Source organism: Schistocerca gregaria, chromosome X, assembly GCF_023897955.1.
Source record: "Schistocerca gregaria isolate iqSchGreg1 chromosome X, iqSchGreg1.2, whole genome shotgun sequence".
Taxonomy (NCBI): Eukaryota; Metazoa; Arthropoda; class Insecta; order Orthoptera; family Acrididae; genus Schistocerca; species Schistocerca gregaria.
Window position 1 is genome coordinate 571018308 of NC_064931.1, and position 17743 is coordinate 571036050.

The following is a 17743-nucleotide window of genomic DNA, read 5'->3' on the forward strand; positions in this document are numbered from 1 at the left end:
CAATTTTCTAATGCTGCAACTTCTCTGTATACTACAGCACCATCCGGGAAAAGCCGCATGGAACTTCCGACACTATCTACTAGGTCACCAACGATGACTGAAGAGAATCGATGTGCGTGACAGGAGTGCAACTATTCTGTAAATTGCTGCAGATTTCAATGCTGGGCCATCAAAAAGTTTCAGCGTGAGAACCATTTAACGAAACATCATCGATATGGACTTTCGTAGCCGAAGGCCCACTCGTGTACCCTTGATGACTGCACCACACATAGCTTTACGCCTCGCCTGGGCCCGTCAATACCGATATTGGACTGCAGATGACTGGAAACATGTTGCCTGGTCGGGCGAGTCCTGTTTCAAATTGTATCCAGCGAATGGACGTGTACTGGTATGGGGACAACTTCATGAATCCATGGAACCTGCATGTCAGCAGAGGACTGTTCAAGCTGGTGGAGGCTCTGGAATGGTGTGGGGCGTGTGCAGTTGGAGTGATATGGGTCCCCTGATACATCTAGATACGATTGTGACAGGTGAAACCTACGTAAGCATCCTATTTGATCACCTGCATTCATTTATGTCGATTTTACATTCCGACGGACTTGGTCAATTCCATCAGGACACCCCACACCTCCGTAATTACTACAGATTGGCTCCATGAACACTCTTCTGAGTTTAAACACTTCCGCTGGTCTCCAGACTCCCCAGACATGAACATTATTGTGCATATTTGGGATGCCTTGCAACGTGCTGTTCAGAGGATATCTCCACCCTTTCGTGCTCTTACGGGTTTACGGACAATCCTTTAGGATTCACGATGTCAATTCCGTCCAACAGTACTTCAGTCATTAGTCGAATCCGTGCCAAGTCGTGCTGCTGTACTGCTGCGTGCTGGCGGGGTGCTCGCAGGTGTGCAACTTTCTTTGGCTCTTCAGTGTATTACTTATGTGGATGACTTCACACTTTATATTGTTCGGAATCAATAACCATTTTTCGCAACATACAGATATCTTGTTTAAATTATTTCGTAATTGTTTTTGATCATCTGATGACTTTAATAGACAGTCAATGGCAGCATAATCTACAAACAACCTAAGACAGCTGCTCGGAACGTCTCCTAAATTGCTCATATGCATCAGTACCACCAGAGGGCCTATGAGACTTTCTTGGGGAATACCAGATATCATTTCTGTTTAACTCTATGACATTAAGTCAATTACTACGAACTGTAGTCTTTTTGAATTTAACTCAAGAAACCAGTTGCACATCTGAGACAATACTCAGTAGCCACATAATTTAATTAGAAGTCCCTTGTGAGGAACGGTGGCACATGTCTTTTGAAAATTTAAAAATATGGAATCAATTTGAGGTGCCCTGTAGATAGAACTCATTACTTCGTGAGAAAAAAAGCTAGTTGTGTCTCACAAGAACGATATTTTCTTAATACCTGTTGGTTGTTTGTCAATAAATCGTTTTCTTTCAGGTAATTCATACAGTCTGATCACAGCACATGTTCCAAAATCCTACTACATATCGACGTTAGTGATATGCGTCTGTATTTCAGCAGATCATTGCTATTTCCATTCTTGAGTATTGGTGTGACCTGTACTGCTTTCCAGCCTTTAGGTACTAAATGTGCTGAAGCCGCCTTATTAATTGAAGCGTATAGCAGACTCCATGGTTCTGGTGTCTGAATTCTACTCGTTATACTCACCTTCTGTTGCTTCTTAATTTAATTTTCACTCAACACTTCTACTACTATGGTGTCCCTCAAGAACTTCGTAGGCTCATTCTAATGTTTTCTGCCTCTTTTTAACAGTATTTGACATTCACTGAACATTTTTAGGAGAAAACTCTTCTATTGTGCTGAATTAAAGCGAGGAACCCTTTGTTCAGTGGTAATCTTGGTAGTAGATATTTCTCCATGGACTCCACTGTTTCAGGTTACATCTGTTATCGCAAAGAGCGTTGTATGCCTCAGCTCAACTATTGTCTTATAAATTATCACCCAACTGCAGATTGACTAGGTACAAGAGTGCTGTCGCAATGTACATGTCCCAAAGCCTGTCCGGTGAGCTTCGGGAGACAGAGGGTAGCTCCTCTTTGGTCAATTCAGAGGCGCGTACGGTGTAGAGAGAAAAATTTCTGGTTCATGTAAAAACAACAAATAAAAATGGTTTACAAGATTTTGTATTTCTCGCGAACTAACTAATACTAACTGCAGAACCCAAGGTACGATAATCATTACTTAAGCTTTCTTATTATGCTACCCTGTAGTGGACATGTATACAATGTATGGCATCATACACCAAACGTTGAAAAAAGTTTTTATTTTATTTTATGACCGGTTTCGATATCATGAGCTATGTGTTTCTTGCTGAAATAGTCTATCTCCTTCTTTGGTATCATCCCACATCTTCGCGGGGTCGGCATGATAATCAGGATTTGGCAATGTTTGTGGCAGAGGCAGAGGGTGACCGTATGCTTTTTCTGTCGCCATCCAACCCTTCCCTACCTACCCCCTCCCCTCCCCCCCCCCCCCCTCGCCCCTTCGCAGGACGAAATTTTTATACCCCAACTGTCAGTGTCTAGTGTTGCCCCACTGAAATTACGAGAATGTTTCGAAGTGTTTGTGAATCGTGTAACTGCAGAGAGACATGGGTACAAGCCTGGTATTAACCTAGTTGGATGTGGAAAACAGCCTGGTCGGTACACCAGCTCTTTCATTAATCCGTCGGGCGTATTTGGTCAGGGGCGAATGCTGGAAGCGGCGTGCTAACGCGGTTGGCCTTGCTAAACTAGTATATAAAACAGTTTCCTTCTGTTTCATGTACTGGTTCAGTAAGGCAGAAGTACGTTTCCACTGTTGTGTAATTAATATGAATATAACCTTAGCAGAGGGAAAAAGAGTCAGGAAAGTGTCTCTAGTGTACTGTCATTAGGCATATCTTAATTATTCGCCATAATCCTTGGCTTTATTCACCACAACCTGATCCTCCCCTCGAATATACTCCTCTGATCTCTAAATCCTCAGCACAATTTGTGACTCCTGAAACTTAGAGAACATCCATAACCCCCTTAAATCTATGTACTTTTGCGTCCTACTGCTGCGGAAGACAATACACTACTGGCCATTAAAATTGCTACACCAAAAAGAAATGCAGATGATAAACGGGTGGGTATTCATTCGAGAAATATATTATACTAGAAATGACATGTGATTACATTTTCATGCAATTTGGCTGCACAGATCCTGAGAAATCAGTACCCAGAACAACCACCTCTGGCCATAATAACGGCCTTGATACGCCTGGGCATTGAGTCAAACAGAGATTGGATGGCGTGTACAGGTACAGGTGCCCATGGAGCTTCAACACGATACCACAGTTCATCAAGAGTAGTGACTGGCGTATTGTGACTAGCCAGTTGCTCGGCCACCATTGACCAGACATTTTCAATTGGCGAGAGATCTGGAGAATGTGCTGGCCAGGGCAGCAGTCGAACATTTTCTGTATCCAGAAAGGCTCGTACAGGACCTGCAACTTGCGGTCGTGCATTATCCTCCTAAAATGTAGGGTTTCGCAGGGATCGAATGAAGGGTAGTGCCAGGGGTCGTAACACATCTGAAATATAACGTCCACTGCTCAAAGTGCAGTCAATGCGAACAAGAGGTGACGGGGAAGTGTAATCAATGGCACCCCATACAATCACGCCGGGTGATACGCCAGTATGGCGATGACGAATACACGCTTCCAATGTGCGTTCACCGCGATGTCGCCAAAAAAGGATGTGACCATCATGATGCTGTAAACAGAACCTGGATTCACCCGAAAAAAATGACGTTTTGCCATTGGTGCACCCAGGTTCGTCGTTGAGTACACCATCGCAGGCGCTCCTGTCTGTGATGCAGCGTCAAGGGTAACCGAGCTGATAAACCATGCTGCTGCAAACGTCGTCGTCGTCGAACTGTTCGTGCAGATGGTTCTTGTCTTGCAAACGTCCCCATCTGTTGACTCAGGGGTCGAGACGTGGCTGCACGATCCGTTACAGTCATGCGGATAAGATGCCTGTCATCTAGACTGCTACTGATATGAGTCCTTTGGGATCCAGCACGGCGTTCCGTATTACCCTCCTGAATCCACCGATTCCGTTTTCTCCTAACAGTCATTGGATCTCGACCAACGCGAGCAGCAATGTCGCGATATGATAAACCGCAATTGCGATAGGCTACAATCCTACCTTTTTCAAAGTCGGAAACGTGATGGTACACATTTCCCCTCCTTACACGAGGCATCACAACAACGTTTCACCAGGCAACGCCGGTCAACTGCTGTTTGTGTATGAGAAATCGGTTAGAAACTTTCCTCATGTCAGCACGTTGTAGGTGTCGCCATCGGCGCGAACCCTGTGTGAATGCTGTGAAAATCTAATCATTTGCATATCACAGCATCTTCTTCCTGTCGGTTAAATTTCGCGTCTGTAGCACGTCATCTTGGTGGTGTAGTACCGGGTGATAAACAAGTCAGTATAAATGTGAAAACTTAATAAACCACGGAATAATGTAGATATAGAGGTAAAAATTGACACACATGCTTGGAATGACATGGGATTTTATTAGAACAAAAAAGAAATAATGTTCACAAAATGTCCGACAGATGGCGCTGGGCAGCAAAACGCCAGTAGCAGCTACCGTGATGGGTGATAGGTACGCCGGTATGTTACAGAATCGCATCATCCCCAGCCTGGTTGATAAACACCTGCTGGAACGTACGATGTTTATGCAGGATGTCACTCCACCCCATATTGCTAGACGCGTGAAAGATCTCTTGCGTGCGTCGTTTGGTGATGATCGCGTGCTCAGCCGCCACTTTCGCCATGTTCGGCGATTATTGGCTTTGGGGTTACCTGAAGTTGCAAGTGTATCGTGATCGACCGACATCTGTAGGGATGCTGAAAAACAACATCCGACGCCAATGCCTCACCATAACTCCTGACATGATTTACAGTGCTGTTCACAACATTATTCCTCGACTACAGCTATTGTTGAGGAATGATGGTGGATATATTGAGCATTTCCTGTAAAGAACATCATCTTTGCTTTGTCTTACTTGTTATGACAATTATTGCTATTCTAATCAGATGAAACGCCATCTGTCGTTTTTTTTTTTACTTTTGTATTTTCTTTTGTTCTAATAAAACCCCATGTCATACCAAGCATGTGTGTCAATTTGTACCTCTCTATCTACATTATTCCATGATTTATTCAGTTTTCAAATTTATAGTGACTTTTTGATCGCCCGGTAATTTTAATGGGCAGTAGTGTATTTCAAATTGGTAACGTCTAATAAACTCATCCTAAAATATGCTATTCTGTGGACAGGTGTCTCTAAATGCGGTTCTACAACAGTTAGGTTGTAAACAGGAATGACGTTTCAGAGCCACGCAGGGCATCTTAATCTTTCCCATGTAAAAACTGACGAAGGTGAATCGAAACTTCTCGGAGGCATCAGTTTGGCCCAACAAGAAAGAGACAGATATTTTTACATTGTCGAAGACTATAACAGAAAGTTTTTATAAGGTTCAGTAAAAAAGAAACGAGCAGGAGGCTGTAAAATGAAAACTGGTGAAGGGGTCGAAATCCAATTGCATACGAAAGAAGGTGTGGTCCCTATAAGAGCACGGAGACCCAAAAGTCGCCGCTGGAGGTACGTGGGCCCACATGCATGTGACGCCAGAGCGAGCACGTGCAGGCGTCGCGCATCTACTACACTCAGTCGTGCTGAAAACAGTGAAACACAGGCTTTAAAAGAAGGGCAAACGTGTGTAGTGCGTTTCCTGACAGCAGAACTGGGAATAAAGATTCATCAAAAAACAGCACAAGTGTACAAGAAGCACTGCATGTCCATTGCAAGTGTCAAGACGTGTCACTGGCGATCAAGGGGCGGCCGGATGTAGTTGGCCGATGGCACGCGTTCTGGAACGCAACTCCGCGTTATCGATGCCCTCACTATTGAAGGCCGGCAAGTTGCGGTGGCAGCCATTGCCTGAGAGGTCGCTTGAGCGTCGTAATCGCAATGCTCTCCCAATACTAACGCCATTCTTCGATGAATTCCTTTTCCCCTCATACTATTAGCCTTAAAGAAAGTCACTGTAGTCCTTTGATCATCTTCTAAAGCCTCCATTGCTCGGTATTCAGCATTACTGAGTGCAGTGGACTATCGGCACGTGCTCTGTAGTCACGTGGGTGTGCGTCCATGTCCCTCTAGCACCGAGTTTGCCGTCTCAGCGCTCTTATAAGGACCACATCATCTTCAGTAGGCAGTGGCATTACGATCCCTTCAGCGGTTTTCATTTTACAGCCTGCAGTCGTTCCTTTTTGAATGTCCCTTATGTACAAATAAATTCACGTCTGTATTACAAGTCACTGTGAATTAAATTAAACAGAGTTCCATACAAATAGATTTTTTTACTAAGTTAATGCATTTGATGACCACGTAAAGTAGATTTACAAAGTCTATGACCGATGCACAGACTTGAAATTTTGCAGCACTTACGTATCATGTCAAGTTGTTGTGGTGAACATGTGCACTAAAAATATGTACAGGTTGTAATAAGGTGCTACGAATACAGAATCCACATAATTACTTACAGGACGTTTAATGAATAATTACTGAAGGCGTCAGCAGCGATCACTTGGATTGAATTGTTGTTCAGCACCCTGAAAACCATAAGGAAGCGTTCGGTAAATAAAAAAAAGGCGTAATATGCATAAATATTGCAGTATATACATATATAGATGATATTCTACCGTCTACATGATTACTCTGCAATTCACGCTTAAGCGCCTGGCAGATCGAATCACTTCCACGCTCTTTTTCTACTATTCCACTCTCGAACACTTAAATCTTTCTGTGAGAGCTCTGAATTCTCTTATTTTATTACGATGATCATTTCTTCCTATGTGCCTATCTAGGTGGACGTCAACAGAATATGTTCGCATTCGGAGGAAAGAGCTGGTGATTGAAATTTCGTGAAAAGATATCGCTGCAACGGAAAAAGCTTACGTTTAAATGATTTCCACTCCAACTCGAATATCATATCCGTAACCTATTAAGCGATAGTACGAACGAGCTGCCACTGTTTGAACTTTTTCGATGTCCTCCGTCAAAAATTTAAGATGACTGATCAGAATGTCTGCAAAAGGATTCATATGGGGTGTCCCAGGAGGGATGGTCATTATTCAGTGATACAATAGGAATGCTCAGTTGAAGCAAAAACTTTACATGGACATACTCCCTCTGGGGATTCTCATTTGATTTCGGAAGAACCTCCGTAACATTTGCGTGTTCATCGAAAATAGCGTAACAGATCTAGAAGCACGCCTTTGAATTGCTTCGATGTCTTCCTTTAATCTGACCTGGAACGCATCCCAAACACTTGAACAATAGTTCGCAGTAGTGCTATGCACTACCTCCTGTACAGATGAACCACAATTTCTAAAATTGTACCAATAAGCCGGAGTCGACCATTCGCCTTCCCTACTACAACCCTTACATGCTCATTTCATCTCATAATGCTTTGTAACGTTACGACTAGATATTTAATCGACGTGACTGTGTCGTGCAGCGTACTACTAATGCTGTACTCTAACATTATGGGTTTGTTTTTCCTACAGATCTGCATTAACTTCACATTTCTCTTCATTCTTTTGCATTCGTCACACCAAATAAAAATTTTGTCTAAGTCATCTCTTATCACGTCTCTTATCCATCCAACATTTTTGACTTTTTATTCTAGCCCAACGCACCTCGTTGCTTTCAGTGTCGTTGCTCGGGATGTTTTTCTGCTGTTAATCTAGCCCGTCGACAGTGCAGTTGTCCGTGATATGTTGTAAGTGAGTAAGTGCGAGGGACTGAGTGTGCATCAGAGAGAAGCATCGGTTAATAGTGTTTATAAACGTTCTGGCTAAAACGCCACAAAATCTACACTAATAAAGTATATACAGATATGCTTCTGCTACGGTCGAAGAATACCGCCAGCGTTTTACGAAGCGTCGAATTCCTGATCATAGAGTGTTTACCAGAGTTCTCAGCACATTGCGTGAAACAGGTGTTCTTCCATTCACATTTTTATACTGAACATGTAGTTCAAAGACCTGCGCAGGAACGGCAACACGCTGTTGAAATGGTCCAGCGTTGTCGTACTATCAAGACACGGCGACTCTCTGCACGTATGAATGTCCCATGAAGACGTGTACGGCAAACATTACACTGCAAAACGCATGTTACAATGTTCACTAACTGTTGTACATGTGTGCATGTATAAACCAGAAAATGAATGAAACAACCGAAAATAAATAACAATCTACGTTAAATGTCTTCTGGCGTGGAAACCTTTCAGAATAAGGAATATGTTCATATTAAGTTTTTCTTTTTTTCTTTTTTTGCTTCAAATAATTGTTCTTGTCATAGTCATGAATATTGACCATACGTCTGGGATACCCTACGCTGATAAGCAAAAACATCATGACCACTGCCCGGTGGCGTTGCCTACCCTTAGGCTCTGAAGGGTTGGACTCACAAAACGTGGTGTTCGGAGGCTTGTCTGTGTCTCGGAGCGCACCGCTCATGGTACGTTGTTGAACATGGAGCTCCGCAGCAGATCACCCCTGTGTGTTTACATGTTGACCCAACGATACCGTCAATTACGATTGCAGTGGTCACGAGACAATCGGGATTTGACCATCGATCAATGGAAACCTGTCGGGTCTTCGGGTGACTCAGATTTTTGCTACACTAGCTCGCTGGTCGTCTCAACAAACGGCATCCTCCAGGTGAACGGCTGCTTGAACGTGCAGCGTGCCACTCACGCAGGCTAGTGGGAGCAGCATTATGCTGTGGGAGACATTCTCCTGCGCTTTGATGCGACCTGTGGTAGTAATCGAAGACACACTGACAACTGCGAACCACCTTCATCCCTTCATGCCAAATGTCATCCTTCAGCATCATAATTGTCGTGTCTCGGAGCCAGAGTCGTGCTACAGTGGTTTGAGCAGCTTTATAGTGAACTCGCGTTGATGTCTCGGCGACCAAATTCGCCTGATGTAAATCCTATGGAACGCATCTGTGTCACTATCGGGTCCCATCAACGCGTACGCAAATCAGGGCCCATTATTTACGAGGATTACACGACCTGTGTGTAGACATCTAATGCCACATACCTGCACAAACCTCTCAACAAACTGTCAGATACCTGATGCGCATAATGAGTGATGTATTTCTTTCCAAAGACGGACAAACAAGCTATTATGCACGTGGTCATAATGTTTTGGCTTATCAGTATATACAGATTAGGAACAACGGAGGGCTTGGAACACTTCCATAGGGAACGCCACTTCTGTTTCAGTCGATGATTTTCTGTGAATTACTACAACCTATGATTATTATGACAGGTAATCACGAATCGAGTAGCACATCTCAGTCGAAAGTATAAAGCATAGTAGCTTAGTTGTAAGATGATACTTTAGAGATGTAGTCCAGGACGATATCGAACAATCAACGGATTAGGGAAGGAATTAGATAGAGTGCTCAAATGGATGACCACGCAGTTGTCTTAATCGGTTTAGGGAAACATCGACATCCTAAATATGAATAGTAAAGCTGGAATTTGCGCCGCTTTCCTCACGAATACAAGTCCAGTGCCTTATGTACTGCGCCCCCCTCTTTAATTCGCATGGTTGTACGTGGAATTATGTAAAATTCGAAACTCGCATGACGCTAAGATCAACCATAAGTTTCTCCATGCAGAGATCAAAACTATATCATGACAAGGTCAACTAAATATTAAACATTACACTCATTAATGATCTATATTTGCTGAAGTTCTTTATGACTGTGATCAGTTACTGTATGGACAATATGGTTTCTAACTTAGTAGCTTAATACTCGTAGTCCCAGGAATGGGAGGGGGGGGGGGGGGATACTGTATGCCTATCTTTTCAAAACATTTATATCTAGCCATGTAACTTAGGTATTAAAAAATAAAATAATTTGTTACTGATTTTAATGATATCTTCCGTCATATTCCGGAATTGTTTTAAATTTTTCAGTAAAACTTGACCCAAAAATTTTGGTGTTAGTAGTGGATGGACTTTTCATAACAAATTTCATATTCATCTTTTCACTTTCATGTTCCTTTTACACAACTATATAACTTTAAAAAGTATGTTGTAAATACAGGTCAACGAGAATAAACGACACTTGTAATTTTTTTTAATTTTTGTGGCTGTCACAAAGTGTCGCGACTTGGTCATGGAAAATGTGTTCGTATTGCGAAGAATGTTTTAAAATAAATTTTTTAGGTACATCAGTACCTATTCAAAAAGTGTGTTGTTGACAAAAGTTAACAGTTAACGGAATAAATCCAGAAGTTAGCAGTATCTCAGATAGTGATACTCAACGGCTGAAATATATAATGTTTGACAAATTTAACAAGAAGCAGGGAACCATATGAATAATAAATGTTAAGGGAATTGAGTAATTCCAATAGTCCAAAAGTCGTACGGACTGGAAGCCATACAGAGTACTCATTGCGTAATATACGGTAGTTACACGCTACTTTGAGAACAATTGTCCTAAGAAGAGTAACCAGTATCAGTAGATTAGATAATCCCAATCCCTGGGTTGTAAAGGGAATCAGAATATCGTGGAACACTAAGAGGTAACTTCACATTAAGGAGTAAGAGTTTAATCAAATAATAATTAGTGTCATATGAATATAAGCAAAATCGTGTGAACAGTGAAATGACACTATTACCAAATCAACAAGTGCCTCTGTTAAGAAGATAAGACCTGTTTGAAACATATTACAAAATGAGCCTGAAAAGATAAATAAGGTAAATATGTAAATTATTCTAAAAGTAAATAATGAGCAATTACGCAAATTGCAGACGCGTTTACATTTTGTTCTGCAAGTGGCATGTAATGTATGTTCGCTCAGTTACTTAGTGGTTATTCTACAGATTTTGGAAAGAACTACAGCTACAGCCTACGCAGCCGAAAAACAAACAAATACTTTCATGTTTATGATGTGATCAGTAGCACGGTAATCAATTATTGCCTCAATTACTTAAGCTATAAATCTCTTTAAAATGGTATTTTTCAAGACAGGCTTAAACATGTTTTTGTCAAGTCACTTCATGAAAAACAAAGTAAACAGTAGTTAAAAAAACTACAGGCTTTTAGCTTTGTTGTCACTATTTCCATTTAAATGAGAGAAGGTCAAACAACGCCTAGCACAGCAATATATTATCAGTAGTAAATATTTGGAATTTCGACAATGACTGTCAACTGAACAGGTTGTATTCCACATTGTATAAAGTACATTGCGCCACTAAATCAGAACTTTATGGCACATGTAGTATTTTATGATGTAGCTAACACCTTCAAAGTAAACAAAGGTGATTTATTTCTTAATCATACCTGCATGGTAGAATATAGAGTGTATAACTTCTCTGTCCATTACACAACAATAAGAACTTTGAATTCGAGGCAATCAGCCGTTATGTAGCACATGGTTCAATTTGAAACCTGTTGTTGCTACTAACATACGTTAATCACCTTCTACGTCCTGTATCATAAGAAGCAAATCTAGACCATAACCTGAATTGGAAAAGTTACACCATAATAGTAATGAATTTATTTAGGTCAGCTATGTTTAGAGTATACATGACTACAGTTTTAGTTGATAACAGTGACGAAACGAAACGACCCCGCATATTTAAATTAACTGAAGTATATAAACTACTTGAGAAAAAAATCGACTTACAGAGATCAAATTTTCATAGCGCATATGCAAGTCATAAGAATTACTACGTAGGGACTTCAGAATGAATGTTACACATATCGTCCCACACTAAAACTATTGCGCAAAAAGAGAGCATTGTCAGAAGAGAGAACATGTTCTGACTTTCCTGAAAACACAGTTTTTTACGAAACGAGTAACATGTGCATTAAAGTGTGGGAGTGAAATGGCGCGTGCAACATTAAATACGTAAATAAACATGTTTTTTCCACAAATAATCATATACCTTTGTAATAATTTACACCACTGTAAATATAAGCTGGTGAATGTCAACATCCCTACAGTTACAGTTTGGTGGTGTGTCTGATAATGTCGTACGGCAGTTATTGTGATAATCCCGCGTGGCCGACCCGAGTGGCCGAGCGGTTCTAGGCGCTACAGTCTGGAACCACGCGACCGCTGCGGTCGCAGGTTCGAATCCTGCCTCGGGCAAGGGTGTGAGTGATGTCCTTAGGTTAGTTAGGTTTAAGTAGTTCTAGGTTGTAGAGGACTGATGGCCTCAGAAGTTAAGTCCCATAGTGCTCAGAGCCATTTGAACTATTTGAATCCCACGTGAAAAGCCTCTATCGGATGAAAAGCAAACAAGTACTAAGATGTACAAGGAAATGGTCCTGTCTAATCGCCAGATGGCTAAGAAATTAGAGCGTTCACTTGTGTTGTTGATAATTTTATCTGCGTGCACAGTATGGCAAAAACGGCAAATGCGGTAGAGCATGAGAACTGTCAGCATCTGATACTCTTTTGATTCCGTGTAAAGCAAAAGTCGACAGCTTTTGTTTCTCTCAAATCGGTGCTGATTTACATTTACGTCATTTCCAGAGGCGTTAGACAAATCCTGGCTCAAGACGCGGATCTGGCAATGAAGAAACGGCTCCATAAGCCACCTTTAAACAAGACGCATAAAAAGGCTCGACTGAAGTTTGCGGAAGAACGTATGTCGTGGACCGTGGACTAGAACAAAGTAATTTTCAGTGATGAGAAGAAGTTTAATTTGGATGGGTCAGATGGCTTTCAGTATTCCTGGCATGATCTCCATACAGAAGAGCACGTTCCGATAACCTAGTTTAGCACCCTAAAATGAAGTCCGACGATTACGCAGGAAGTTTGGAAACTGAATTGGTTCGTACTGGATACATGAAGAAATTGACTATGATGATTTACTATTCCAACACAATACGCTGGGATTCACAAGTCTTCCAAGACAAAGTCGCGATTTCGAGATAAAGGAATTCCACTTCTGAGATGGCCATCGAGAGGCCTGGATTTAAATCCCTTGGAGAATTTATGGGGCATCCTAGCACAACGTGTTTATCACAATGAGCGTCAGTCTGAGGCCGTGACCTAGCTGGATCTCACTCTCGGAAGAAGAAAAATCACCGCCCTTATACAATCAATACATTTAAGAGGATTTCGCAGATATTAAGAGCAATGGAGGTTCGACTAAATACTAGGTCATAGTTGCGATCTGTTTACTGTATACATTTGGTTATTCTGACAATAATTCATAAAAGCCTTTGTATCACTTTTCACCCCTAAGATTGTCTTGTTTCCCTAAATTTCTTAAGCACCAGTGCTAATGGTAACATGAGGATATACGAGGGCTAGACGGAAAGTAAGGAACGATCGGTTGCGAAATGGAAACCACAGTGAAAATCCGATGACGTTTTGCACAGGTGTATTGGGCAGTGTCTCTAGTATGCCCGTCGATCGCGTTACGTCGTTCTTTTTAGTTCTGCGTACACAGGGAGCACGTAAAGATAGCTAGAACAATAATGTCTGGCGCCAAGTACGAGGGCTTGGTGAGGAATTTCGCCTGAAGCTATACAGCCAATATTACATAACTGTCGTTAATTTTCTTCTTCAAGGCAATTCTCAGCAGCATTCTGCAGCGGCAATGAAGATGGTCCTGCATCGTTTTCAATTGGAAATGTTTGATTACCCTCAATACAGCCTGTAATTGTATTTCTCTGAGTTTCATCTCTGCTCACATGAACCGCTGGCCATGAAGAAAACATTTTGGCACAGACGACGAGCTGTAGGCCAGCGTAGAGTATTGGCGGAAAGCACTTAACTAGGGTATTGGAAAGTTGGTGCAACGCTACGACAAACGTCTAAGTCGGATCGGCGACTATGGAGATAAGTAGCCGGCAGTTGTAGCTAACTGTTGCAAATAAAACAGTTTTGATTTTAAATGTGAATTTCCATTTCGCGACCTATCGTTCCTTACAGTCCGAATAGCCCTCGTATATATAAATCTGTGTGTGTGTGTGTGTGTGTGTGTGTGTGTGTGTGTGTGTGTGTGTGTGTGTGTACTGGTATTTACTTTCATTATCACAGAAAAACATGAATAACTGTAAACTGTGGCATGAAGAACTGTAAACTGTGTGTAATAAAATCATATGGACTCGGTACAAGAGGGTACTCACATGTGAGTGAGGTCTGGTGACAAGCCGGTAGGCACGGCGGACAGCCCGACGCCAGCGCAGCGCAGCGCGGACCCGAGGCACCAGCAGGCGGCCCGCGCGCCTGTCACCTCTGCAACACACCACACATCCAGCTCTCGCTCCGCATACGCCGCAGGCGCGCGCTCTGCATACGCTTACCGCAAGACTCCTCGTTTTCCTCTTCCTCGTCCTCGCCTTCCGCCTCCAGGACAACCGCAGCACCACTCGCGTTCCCCACCATCTCGTTCACGAACGAGTAGCCGTTCAAGTCAGCTGCGAAACACAACGTTACCATTAGCATTCATTTTCGTAACGTTTCGTACACAAAGTATTTGTCAGACGAGGACCAAGTGAAAATAAATATACAAAATATGAGCATAATATCCGAAAAGCCGCATGTAATACTGGTTTCACCACTAGATGTCATTAGAGGCGAACCTGCCAGTATAAAAGGAGGCGTTGACTATTCTGTTATCAGTAGAGGAATATTAACAGCAGAAGACTCGGACGAGTTAGCTCAGTGACTTCGAACGTCGACTAATCATTAGGCGTCTCTTCAGTAACAGACCAATCAAGGACAGTGCATCGCTTCTAAAGTTGCCTAAGTCAATTGCTGGTGATGCGACGCAAGTGTAAAGGTGAAGGAACAAGCACAACTAAACCAAGAGTAGATGAACAGGGACCGTCGAGCATTGCAGGTGGTGACTGTACAAAATCGAATGAAATCAACGGAAGGATTCACTCGGTGGTTGCAAAGTGCTGTCAGTAGTCCATCTAGCACAACGTCTCCGCGTAGGGAAGCAAAATGAACGAGATACAGTGGTCGAGTACCTCTTAGCCGGCCGGTGTGGCTGTGCGGTTCTAGGCGCTTCAGTCAGGAACCGCATGACCGCTACGGTCGCAGGTTCGAATCCTGCCTCGGGCATGGATGTCTGTGATGTCCTTAGGTTAGTTAGGTTTAAGTAGTTCTAAGTTCTAGGGGACTGATGACCACAGCAGTTAAGTCCCATAGTGCTCAGAGCCATTTGTGTACCTCTTAATGAGCGCCTCATTCCCTTAGTCAGTGTTAAGTGACACCTCAGGTGGCGTCAAGAGCAGCGGCACTGGACAATGGGTGACTGGAAATGAGTGATTTGGAGTGGACAAGCACGCTACACTCTGTGGTAATCCAATGGAATGGTCTGGGTTAGTGAATACGTGGAGAACGTTACCTGCCACCATGTTTAGTGCCAGCAGTGAAGCACGAAGGAGAGGGGGTTTCGGTATGTAGGTGTTTTCCATGGTTAGACTGTGGGCCCCTTATCACGCTGAAGATAACGCTGAATGCGCAAGGATATGAACACATTTTACAGAATTGTGTACTCGGTGCACTATAGGAACAAATCAGAGACGATGATTGTGTGAGCGTGACAACACACACTGACGTAAAGCAGAATACGTGAGGCAATGATTTGCGGACAATAACATCCCTGAAGTTGTATTTGACTTGGCCAGAGCCTCGGTCTCAACCCAATGGAACAGCTTTCAGTTGAGTTTGAACGTCGACTTCACTCCAGACCGCAGGGTTCAACAGCGCTACCTTCTCTGGTTTCGACTCCTCAGGAAGAATGAGCGGCCATTCGTTCACTGACATTCAGACACCTCATTGAAAGTGTGTCCAGCAGAGCTCAAGACGTCATGAAGGCGACGGGTGGACACACCCCATATAAATGTCCACTAATAGGTGCCCAGATACTTTTGATGAGATAGTGTATATTGCTCATGGCAGAGAAACGTGCAGTTCTGAACTATCAGACACGTATTCCAGGACCGAGCTACGTATGTATCTTAACCTTTAGGGAGGAAGAGAACGTGAAGCTCGTTAACGGCTAACACCACAGCTTCACTGTAGACCCATCGTCAGAGGAAACAGTGTAAAGAAACCTAGAATGAAATCAGAACTTGGCTAAAAAGCATTGTGTTCCCAGGACGTACTGTGAGTATGGACTCCTGGGTTCCTGATGAGTACTGGTGTGTCCTCCAGAGGGGAAATGGAAGACAGAATGTTACGTTAGCGGGATCTGCAGTGCCGGAAAAGAGAGAAGATTTCATTCCGGTGGATGACGCTCTACGTGCCAAAACACGAGAAACAGTCTGAAGATCAACCAGACTGAAGCAAGCCAAGATATACGAGTCCGATGCCGAGTGTTGGGGATTCTGCAGCCCTCCGTATACGGAGTCACGGACTGCGATTGGTGGAGTGCCTTCATCAAGAGCAGATAAAACAACAACAGAATTATGACCAATTACGTCCTATGTCTAGCACTATCTTACTAACTTGTTTACTTTTTTTAGTCTTTTTTCATAATTTTCAGAATAACTTGCTTTTCCCAATCTCATTCTTTCGTTTCTTATATCTTCCCTCTTTCTCTATGTTATTTTGCTTTAATAAAGTCTTCTTCTGCATTTTCATTAAGTAGGGAAGCGTAGTGTTGGATTTTGGAGCTGTACGGATTAGTATTTGTTAAAGAAGCAAACAACATTGTGGACTGTAGCAATACTAACACCTGTGAAATACGGCGTGCAGTTACTCCTAGCATGCAAGTCACATGTAAAAACAGCAACAAATCAGTAAAAAAAATCAGTCTGAGATATAATTGGCGTTGGAAGGAGGAGGAGGGTCAGGGTATAAAGCCCTAGGGACGATGAGATCATTAGAGGTGTGACACAAACAATGGTTAGGGAAGAAGAGTGGCCTTGTCAGTTTCCAAGAAATCACCCGGGAATTTGCCTTATGCCATTTAGCGCAACCAAAATAAACATAACTCTCGACGGTCGGACGTAGATTTGGACCAGCGTGCACGAGAATACGACTACAATGCCTTACCAGTGCGCTACCTGGCTCGGCGATATAATGTTAACATCAATCAAACTTTTCTTGTTACATTGCAGATGTAGCACTATAACGTAAGTTAACTGTTAGCTTATTCGGTGGAATATCTGTGTTTGTACGACTTTCTAAAGTAGGTGAGTTATATGCCTAGTTTGAAAGAATTTATAAAAATGCCAAGCCGTTATAAAGTTATTTGTGTTGAACTGTAAATCCAACGAAAAAGGTGGCTGTTAAATCCAAAGGTGGTCTTATTGCCCTTGAAGCTGCGGAGCTATGGGGTATCGTCTCAGTTGTGCGACTGGATTCGTGATTTCCTGTCAGGAAGGTCGCAGTTCGTAGTAATAGACGGCAAATCATCGAGTAAAACTGAAGTGATATCAGGTGTTCCCCAGGGGAGCGTCCTGGGACCTCTACTGTTCCTGATCTATATAAATGACCTGGGTGACAATCTGAGCAGTTCTCTTAGGTTGTTCGCAGATGATGCTGTAATTTACCGTCTAGTAAGGTCATCCGAAGACCAGTATCAGCTGCAAAGCGATTTAGAAAAGATTGCTGTATGGTGTGTCAG

General features: G+C 42.7%; 1 protein-coding gene across 1 annotated transcript in view; it reads right to left on the bottom strand.

Moving 5' to 3' along the window:
- Positions 1 to 17743, bottom strand: part of LOC126299097 (relaxin receptor 1) — a 756631-nt gene that overhangs the window by 386114 nt on the left and 352774 nt on the right. Inside the window, exons 3-5 of the mRNA XM_049990771.1 lie at positions 14463 to 14576; positions 14286 to 14394; positions 6647 to 6715 (exon numbers count right to left, since the gene is read on the bottom strand). Coding sequence (XP_049846728.1) covers positions 6647 to 6715; positions 14286 to 14394; positions 14463 to 14576 — 292 coding nt within the window. The remainder of the gene's footprint in view (positions 1 to 6646; positions 6716 to 14285; positions 14395 to 14462; positions 14577 to 17743) is intronic.